Here is a 10000-nt window from a genome sequence, read left to right as displayed (position 1 = left end):
TCAGTGTTCAATAGTCTGATTGACACTGGCATAAAAGAGTTCTTAAGTCTTAAGTCATTTAGAGTGCATTGCTCGTAGAGTACTATTGTTTAAAACATGTTAATAAAGACTTTTTAACTTTTTCCACTTACTTTTCGAGTGCCTTCCTTGAACCTATGATTTTTTTTGTGTAAGGAATCTTCTCAGTTTGTTCATTTAATCAAAATTTGTTCAAATTCAATACTCCTTTTAAGTTTTAAAGTTGTTTAAAAAAGTAATTATTAAATTTTATAGTAATCGAATTATTATATTATAGACTTTTTAAATTCTATACAAATTTGTTTTTGAAAACTGCTTATGCATTCAGCATTGCATTTCATGGATTAGGAAATGTGGAAACCCTGACAAACTGAAAGTGCGCATGTTGTGAGAAACAAAGAGGAGTGTTTTTCACACTGGCCGACAGCCAGACCTTGCAACAGTTATCAGATATGTTACTACTTGACTTCTCATATTGGCCTTGGTTTATGTAAACATTGCCAGATCTGCTTACACTGTTTCTTCGCCACATTTCTTCGCTTCACAATCAGCCTCAATATGTCTGCACAGAAAAACTCACGTTGGTCTCTAATCCCAGGTTCCAACCGGAGGTTACACATCCATAAACAACGTCCGTGACCCTTCCTACCCCAGTCCTCGGGACAAGATGGAGAGCTTCTTCCTGGGTGAAACACTCAAATACTTCTACCTGCTGTTTTCAGAAGACCCCAACCTTATCAGCTTAGACAAGTACGTGTTCAACACTGAGGCTCATCCTCTGCCTGTTTGGCCACAAACAGAGTGATGGAGCCACAACCAAACACACCTCTCTCAGGGCCGCAAAACGCATTTGATATTCAATCTGCCATCTTTTTTCTAAGCTTTGAACTGTTTTTGTAAAGACTCGCTCAAATAATTCCTAGAGCCATGACACAATTTTGTTTGTAGATATGTAATTTCTAAGTGATCTGTGTTTCTATTAATAGAGTTTGTGATTCTTTTTTACTCTATTTATGCTTTTATGAAGCTGTCGATCAGCTGAAATAGTATGTGCAGTCTCTTAGCTCAAGCACACAGAAATAATGAAACACAAACACGTTCATACTGTGAAATCCTACAGGGACTGCAAGCACTTTATGGTGTGTTTTGGGGGTTTAGTGTGAATGTGTATATTTTTCTTTTTTTAATAAATGAACTACTGTTTTTTTGTGATGGTTAAGGAAGACTTTTGATGGTTTAGACACCATTTTTAATGGCCTCTATAGCTTTGTATTTTGCATTCGTTATTTTCTTGTTTTTCCAGATCATGTCATCACATATAAGACCGTTTGATATGTGTTATCACAGATCATTGCAGGGTGGGAATTACAGGGGGAGTTTAGGGGGATTGAACCTCCTAATTAAGGCTTGATCCCCCCCTGAAGGATGTCAAAACAAGATGCATGGGTTTTTTTTTAAATCTGAGAAATAGTTCACTCTGATCTGTGTTTTAAATAATAATGTTAATAATTAAGATAATAGATATCCAGTTGAGCACCCCTATATTGGTTCATACCATTGTGAATCCATAATCGCGCCAATCAGCCTATGTGAGAAAAAAAAGCCATTCAACGGTCTGAAACCGGCAGATTTAGAGCACCGATAGACACCGTAAGAGTTCACAAGACTGTTTTCTCATAACATAGGTGTTTGTTTCTACATATTGCCTAAAAGTAAAGTCAAATTGGACGCATAGTTTGACCGAATGTAAGCCGAAATAGCGAATCCGGTCAGAATTTGATTAGCTGAAGCATGTATTATACAAACTTACATTACAAAACAAAAAAGTTTTTTTCGTCAATGCATAATTCGCGCTCTGCATCATTGTATAATAATTTTATCTTGTGATAAAGGATGTTTTATTTATTAGTTTGAAATATTTCACTATAGTTTCAAGCCTAAATCCCCAACCTTGCTTTGAAGGATTTTACCGCCGTTCCTGTGAATAGCAGAAATGTTCTTTTTTTTATGCTGTGAATTATTTTCCGATATTTTGTTTTGGATGTTAAAAGTTGCTAGCAGATTTTATTCACTTAGTTTACTCTTTGTGGTACATCTAAGTATTTGAATGGAGCGTTAATCAAGCACAATGTTTGTTTTTTTACTTCTAAATAAGGGTCTATAATACGGCACATGTTCTTATCTCACTCTTTCAGGGGACCTACATCAGATTGACTGTGTCAGTAATATTTTCATAAGGTCTTACAACATGTATATATAGCTTTAGATAAGTTATCGGTTGAATACTTTGTGAAATAATTGAAAATCTTTTTGTAGAATTTAGAACTTCAAAAATCCAAATGTTTTCTTACTGGAATGTTTTCAAGCTATTCGTTATATGCTGCTGATTGCAGATCAGTTTGTAATTCAATAGAATAGAATGTCTTATGATTGCTTTTTGGTCAAACCTTACTATAAGGTTCCATTAGTTAATGTATTGTAAAATAAGAATGAACAATACATGTACATTTTATTAAGAATTCACTGTCATGTATTATTAAAACAAGTTGTGTTTGTTAAGTTAGTTAGGTAATGTACATCTTTTCGGTTGTTCTAACAGAATAAAGCCCAACAGGCTGTTGTAGACTAGATTTACATCATATTGCTCTTTCATGGCAACTTGCCACAAATGTAAGCAATCAGACACAAAACATTGATCTGAGCTGTAAAAATGTACTGTTTAATTAAACGTAAAGCTGACAGAAAGTGAAATGGCTGACATACACTATCCTACGTATTATTCAGTCACAAGATGGTGCCAAGAAAAGCAGCATGACAATTAGTAAATAAATATGTATATGAATGTAATTTCTAACGATCAAGATGATCTGAAGAATCCCGGATGAATCCGTGTTATTAGTTTCAGCCGTGGTTATTTGGGAAGAACATATCTTGGTCAATCACGACATTCCAATCCAGTATTCCAGACAGATGTGTAATAAGCGGGGTCAAGTACAGGTTGTTATCTTAGAATAAAGCCTGACGGGCTAGTATAAGACTAACGCAGGCTTTTATTCTGCAAAACAACCATTCAAGATGTACTTTATTCCACTTATTACAGGGCTACTAGCCACAAAACTTTAAAATTAGACACAAAACATTGTTCTGGGCTATAATAGTTTACTAATTCTTTAATTAAAAAGTCAAAAGATGGCACCAAAGAGCCAAAAACACCAAGCTGGCAGAAACTAAACTGGCTGAATGAAGCATATACTAACCTATGAATTGTTCATTCACAAGATGGTGCCAAACACAGGGTGTCCGCGGGGTCTTAAAGTATTAAAAGTTGATAAATTAATTATGAGAAAATGAAGGCCCTTAAAAGTCTTGATCGAGTTTTTATGTGGTCATAAATTTTGTTAAAGCGTAGTCCAATGTGTTTGACTCCAAAAAAAAAATAAATATATTTATTTTCTTCTTAATATTAACAACGGCGTACTCAATCCATGCAATTGGTTCAGGTCGGGGTGCCAAGCTCCGCCGTCTGGGTGATGTCACGTAATTTGCGACAAACGCAGAATAGTAATGTGACGCTCCACATGCAGCGAAACAGACAGCAAAATGGGCAAATGTAAATGGTTGGAGAAAGACGAAAACTACTTTAAACAGATGAAGACAACCACCTAATTTATTCTTTCAAGCTTTGTTTCTTCCAATTTTATCTGAGTTCTGTTGCATGGTTGTGCTCCATTGATTTAACTGCAACTGTTTATTAAGTTAAAGGTTTGATACTGATTAGAACTTGAAGTGGCGATGAGGTCTTAAAATATTCTGACAAGGTCTTTAAAATGTCTTATAACGGTATTAAAATTACCTTTAGGATTCCTGCATATACCCTGCAAACACTCAAAATCAGTGGCGTGACAGACAGCAGATAAATATGAATGTGGATGTAGGTATATGGATATGAACGTATTCACTGGCGTTCAAGGTGATTCGAAGTTTCCAGATGAGCCTGCGTTATTTAGCAGTTGTTATCTCAGAATAACATATTTTGGAATGTCTTGACTGACCAATCAGAATAACATCAGTTACAAACAGAAACAAAAATTAATAAATATTGTTCATTGTTTGTTTATGTTAGTAAATACATTGACTAATGGAAATTTATTGTAAAGTGTTACCTTTTTTGTTGTTTTTTTGAAGGGTTGTTACACATCGCAGCTGTATTATGTGCATTGTATTTGAGAGCTGATTTTGTTCAGGTAGTGTGCTGAAGTTTATCAAGGGCTGAGCATTGATGTTGTGCTGTGGTGAGCTGTTTTCTTCACTTCTGTTCCGCGTGTGCCTTTACACACAGAGCAATAGCATATGGTGTCTATTTTCGATCCTGAGAATCACGTTTTTATGAGAAAAAAATGATCTATTTTACTCATCTCATTGCTCTTGTGAAGCTATTTCCAATGTTTTTGTGAATAAATACTTTTGTGAATATTTATAATGCATTGGTGAAGTGTTAAATTGACTTGCTGTCCACATACCTTTTCTGGGTTTGTGTTTACACTCATTGTGTGAATGAAAAAAAAGAAAGATGGCTACTAGACTTAAGCAAGTTTATGTGTATCATATCTAAAATGAAGGGCTTTTCATGCCTCACTCTGTTGTAGTGCAAATGTCTCAAGTATTCATCTGCTTATTGACAAATGAATCATCTTTGAATCATTATGGTCATTTTGAATCGTTCATATACCAAAAACGTGCCAAGAATTTTAAGTTATATTCTATATATAAGACAAAAAAATGTGTTATAGTTGTAAATACTCTTTTTAATGACACATTTAAGAACATAACTCAACTGGCAATGTGCAAATGATGATTTAGACTTAAGAGTGAGCTTGTACATAATGTTTTGTTTGACAATAAATGGATTTCCTTAATATTTTACAAGTTTACAAATGCTGAAATAAATTGAACATAACTTAATCTCATAATGGCTCCCTCCTTGCTGTCTTCACCCACTGTGCAATGATTTCAGCTTCTTTCTTGCGAGCCACAATCACAGACTCTGGATCAGCAGGATTGGACTCCCTGGGAAGAAGGAAGAGAGAAAAAAGTAAGCACAGACAAATGTCAAACACAAATATAGCATTTCCAACACCAAATGACACACTGAAGCGAGCACACTCGTGGCTGTCAAATTGACTACAGCCTTCATCCCTTCAAAAGCTCTGTGTAAACCCTTTGAAGGGATTATGGCATGAAAATGGGACACTCTTAATCTTTCACAGTTCTACACACATGTTCTTGAAAAGTCGCACCTTAAATCCAGATGATGAGCTCCCTCCGGGATGGTAATAGCAATCAGCGATGGACTGAGTGACTTCCTGATCTGCAGGTGAAAATAATTCCATCATTGTCTCACAGAGAAGCACAACAAATCACCCTTTGAAGGAACTGTAGACATGCAGCTTTAGATTAAAATTAATAAAAATAAGTGTCTTACCCCTCCATTAGCCCAAGGATCAAGATCACCATTGGAAAAGATGATATTGCTTGCGGTGGAGAGATCTGGAAGGGAACATATAAATGGATGCCAGATTTAGCTCCAGTTACACTGCAAACATCCAATGAATATGTAAAGGATCAAAGACGAGTGGAACCTGATGCATAATCATGAGGTAAAGCCTTTTCTTATGTTTTAAGTGACAAACCCAAACACATTGGCTGTGTTTTCACTTGTTTTATATATCTTGATTTAGATGTTTGTCATTGATTATACTTGAGATGATTTTTAAAATGTTTTCCCCTGTATATCAGTTTGATTCTGTATGTCTATATGTACAGTTGTGCCATTTTATGTTTAAAAAGTAATATTTCATATAGTTAAAGTGTGAAGTGGTGATAACATATCTGCGCTGACATCACAGTTGTCTTGTATTTTGGTATATGGAGAAGCCTGAAGTTTACATATGAATAGACTTGCTACTACTTTTATCAAAATCAAGACATAAAGTGCTTCCCAAATTGCATACTTATGCACTATTCTACGCCATATTGTATTATATATATATATATATATATATATATATATATATATATATATATATATATATATATATATATATATATATATATAGTGTAAGTAGTGCATTCACACTGAAAACTAGTTATGTGACGTTGTGGGCCGAGGCTTCGAAGCATGTATAAAAAAAAAACGATACATCCCGCAGTGTACCGGAGCTTGATTCGTTTTGCCATCATCACGTGATCAGTGACTTCCGAAGCTTCATTTTCGCCTATACCCACGTGACTACTTCGAATTTTTTTATTCAAAGGTTTAAACACCCCATGGGTTAGTAAAGTGTATAGAGAGAAATTAGGCGTTGATTACATACATTTCTAATGTTTCAAAGCACTGCACCGGTCCCATACACCAGTAATTAAACTAAAATACAATAGTAATTTATAGTAAAAAGGTTTTGAAGCATACTTAAGTGTATTAGCGTATTTTTTTACAACTATCTTCAAAGAAAACCACTGATTATTATTTATTTGTTGTTTATTTAATTACAATGTAATTTTATTTACTATTATTATTATTTTATGTTTATTTTCCATGTGGGGGTCAGAACTCAAAAAAACTCAAATTACATGTATGACACATATTATCTTTCTACTCAATGTAATTTTCTGACATGTTCAAAAAAAAAAAGAAAACCACTGTATATTGTAGTATAGTGTTTAACGGAGGCCAGCTGGTGAGTGCAACCCAAAAGCATTACTCGCATAGCCTCCTCCTTAGAGCATTTGTCTCCCATGCAGGAATTGCTGGTTCGATTCCCGCTTGGAACGGGACTGGTTGTAATATGATAAATGTAAGTACTTTTGAATACCTTGGATTTAACTACAGTCATCGGTCGTGTAATGTAACAAACCTTATGTGTAAAAACTAGAGTAATTTGTTTATATTACTGTTGTTGTATTACTACATGAATGAGTTGGTCAGTTATGAACGTTTGACATTATTGCAACACAGTGCTTTCCCACACTCTAACCAGAAGAGGTCCTCATCGAGCATTGATTTAGAAAGCTTGAGTAACGAATCTTTTCCGATACAATTGAGTCGAGCGCTTCACTGGTTCAAAAAGCTTCATTTCACCATCACTACTGAAAAAAAATAATAATAATTTTTTTTTTTTTTTAAAGTGCACTTTAATTACCCGGATGATGCACTTATTCAATCGGTGAAATGAAGTGTGGAATGATCGACACTTCACACATTCAACAACTGCAGCTTTGCTCACCTAGCGGAAGGGGTGGAGCTATCAGGCACACATGTTGGATAGCCTTATTTTGGATTGTGAAAGCAAAATTCTCCTACGAAAGTGATTACAGCGCCTCCCGATGGTGAATGCGGTTATACTCATGGCAGGTATTGTTTGGTACTTTGGTCATTTATTTCACTAATTTGGCAACCGTCAAACGTCATCAGGAGAGAATATACTTACTGCCAATTGTTGCTTGCAAGAAAAAGTTTTAATGCAGGCTCACTGTACTTAAAATGTGCTTAAAATGTTCAATAAAATTTCAATAAAAAGGAAAAAAAATTAACGGAAACAAAAAAAATTACATTTAGTTAAATTTTTAGTTTCCAATAACTTGTTTGAATTTAAATGTATTATCGTTTTATTCTATTTACTAAGTGACTATAACGTTGTAATCATTATTAAGAGGTTAAGTGAATTAAAATGGAATTAAATTGCGACAGGCGACTGTTAACATTACCTTGATTAAGCGTGAACTTAAGACTTCGCCTGAGAGTTAACCTGTCCCAGACCAGGCTAGTTTCCCAGCATAAGTTGCCAGAGTAACTGATTTTGAACTATCGTAAATTTGATTTATGAAACAGAATCTGCCATCAACAAACCTGACTTACCAAAATAAGTCTTGTTTTTTCCTCTAAGCTTGGTTTATGGAACAGGCCCCAGGCTTGGAGCTTAAGTTTGTTTTGCTTTCAGTTCGACAATAGTGGCTATGAGGGACTGCCAATGCTAGCTTGTTTTATATTTATTTATTTAATAACATCGTTGAAAATTTGTCACTTCGCCGCCTTTCTGATGGCCAGGGAGCCATCGAACCTAATGACAGTTTTATTATTATGAACATGAGTTGGACAGGTATATAATTTGGCAATAGCCAAAACTACACTGTATGGGTCAAAATTGTGGATTTTTCTTTTATGGTAAAACATCGTAGGTATATTAAGTAAAGGTCATGTTCCATGAGTATATATTGTAAATGACCTACTGTACATAAATCAACTTAATGCTTGATTAGTATTATGCATTGCTAAGGGCTTCATTTAGACTACTTTAAATGTGGTTTTTGTCCTATTCCAGATTTTCAAATAGCTGTATGCCTAATACTGTCCTATCTTATCAGAGGAAAGCTTATTAATTCAAATCTTATATGCTTTTATGGTCCAGGGTCACATATAAACACTACTCATCCACTTCACAAAGCAGAACAAACTTGAAATGGCAGCAGGTTTCCTCTGAGGGGAAGCACTCAGGAAAGTTTGCAAGTGTGTGTGTGTGTGTCTAAAAGCAAAGTAAAAAAATCCCAGTAGTGCTTACCATTGCCCCAGAACTGTGTCTTCAGCCACCCTGGCCGTGGCACAACTCCCCATCTGTTTGAGCAGTACTGCTCCCTCTGCTGCTCAGTGAACGGCATGGCCGGAAACATGTCTGTCACATTGTTGCTCTCAAAGCACATCTCAATCTCAGTGCAGGCCTAAAGTCAAAGAAAAAATGATTAGCCCTCCTGTGAAATTTTCATTCTTTTTCCACCTTAAATTTCTTGTTTTTTTTTTGTCTAAATACTCTTGCAAAACCACTGGTAAAATATTATGTGCTTTCATCATGGCAAAGACAAAAAATATTAGCTGTTATAAATTAGCTATTTTTACACCTCTTTATAGAAAACTATTCTTTAAAAATACAATATGAAATTTTTAATGGAGTAATGCAGGAATTCATCCTAAATATTTTGACTAGCTTCTTCAACTATATATTTTTTATATTCGATATTTTTTATTCATTCTGCCTTGTTTTAAAAAAAGCTTTTATGTGTCTTGAAGAAAAAGACTATAAAGTGTTGCCTTGATAAACGCAGTTGTTTGCCAAAACACGTAGGCACAGTTTTAAAGAATAGCCATGCCAATGAAGGCTTTTTAATATTTTTTCCACATTTTTCGAGTGCCTTGGACTGATTTCAGCTGTTTATTCTGATGAATCTCTAACCCAAAGAGCACCGACACATTATTTAAGCTACCCACCGAACCCTTTTTGTTTGATTTAAGGCTATAAAGTGGTTAACGTACGTAAACTACAGAAGTTAACTGAGACATTAAACATTATCATAGCAAACTCGTCTGCTTTGTGCTCAGATTTTGTAGCATTGTTGTGTTTGTACTTGTGCTATTGCACAACTATCTTGTAAAGTTATGTCATTTAATACTGTTTTCAGGTCAAAGCCTTTACTTCAAAATTACATTGCCCTCTCAACAGCAGTTTATTTCCGCCTATTCATATCCATGAATAAATTAGCCATTTCAAACATTTAGGCTGATATAAAAATACAGTCTGTGAGCTCACAGCTTCCCAGACACCAGTATTATATTTTATATTATTATTTTATTTCATAAATATTTTTTCGGGGTTCACCTTTAATTGATAGGACAGTAGAGAGTATTGACAGGAAAGTGTGGGGAGCAGAGAGAGGGGAAGGATCGGCATAGGACCACGAGGCGGGAATCCAATTCGGGTCGCCATGAGCACCGGAGTCATGACCCCAGACACCAGTATTTTAATGGTTCATAAAAGACAACCCTCTGCTTGGTCATCTGACAATTCAGTATTAAGATGATGATGATTATCTAGGTATATATAAGGGTATATTTTAGTACTTTGTTTTTTGTTTTTTTTTATTAATTTGTATGCCA

At 35.0% G+C, this 10000-nt stretch overlaps 2 protein-coding genes across 2 annotated transcripts in view; one reads left to right on the top strand and one right to left on the bottom strand.

Moving 5' to 3' along the window:
* LOC130229201 (endoplasmic reticulum mannosyl-oligosaccharide 1,2-alpha-mannosidase-like) overlaps positions 1-4980 on the top strand; it is a 21635-nt gene extending 16655 nt beyond the window's left edge. Inside the window, 1 exon segment of the mRNA XM_056457877.1 lies at positions 617-4980. Within this exon segment, the coding sequence (XP_056313852.1) occupies positions 617-823 (207 nt within the window). The 3' untranslated portion in view covers positions 824-4980.
* On the bottom strand, positions 4803-8812 carry dpp7 (dipeptidyl-peptidase 7). The gene is made up of 4 exons (XM_056457876.1): positions 8634-8812; positions 5501-5565; positions 5316-5386; positions 4803-5085 (listed from the first exon to the last, which is right to left on the bottom strand). The coding sequence occupies exons 1-4, from the start codon at positions 8770-8772 to the stop codon at positions 4983-4985; spliced, it is 378 nt and encodes a 125-aa protein (XP_056313851.1). The 5' UTR covers positions 8773-8812; the 3' UTR covers positions 4803-4982.
* Positions 8813-10000: the final 1188 nt, after the last annotated feature.

Source organism: Danio aesculapii, chromosome 5, assembly GCF_903798145.1.
Source record: "Danio aesculapii chromosome 5, fDanAes4.1, whole genome shotgun sequence".
Lineage (NCBI taxonomy): Eukaryota > Metazoa > Chordata > Actinopteri > Cypriniformes > Danionidae > Danio > Danio aesculapii.
This window is presented reverse-complemented; position numbering and strand designations above follow the sequence as displayed.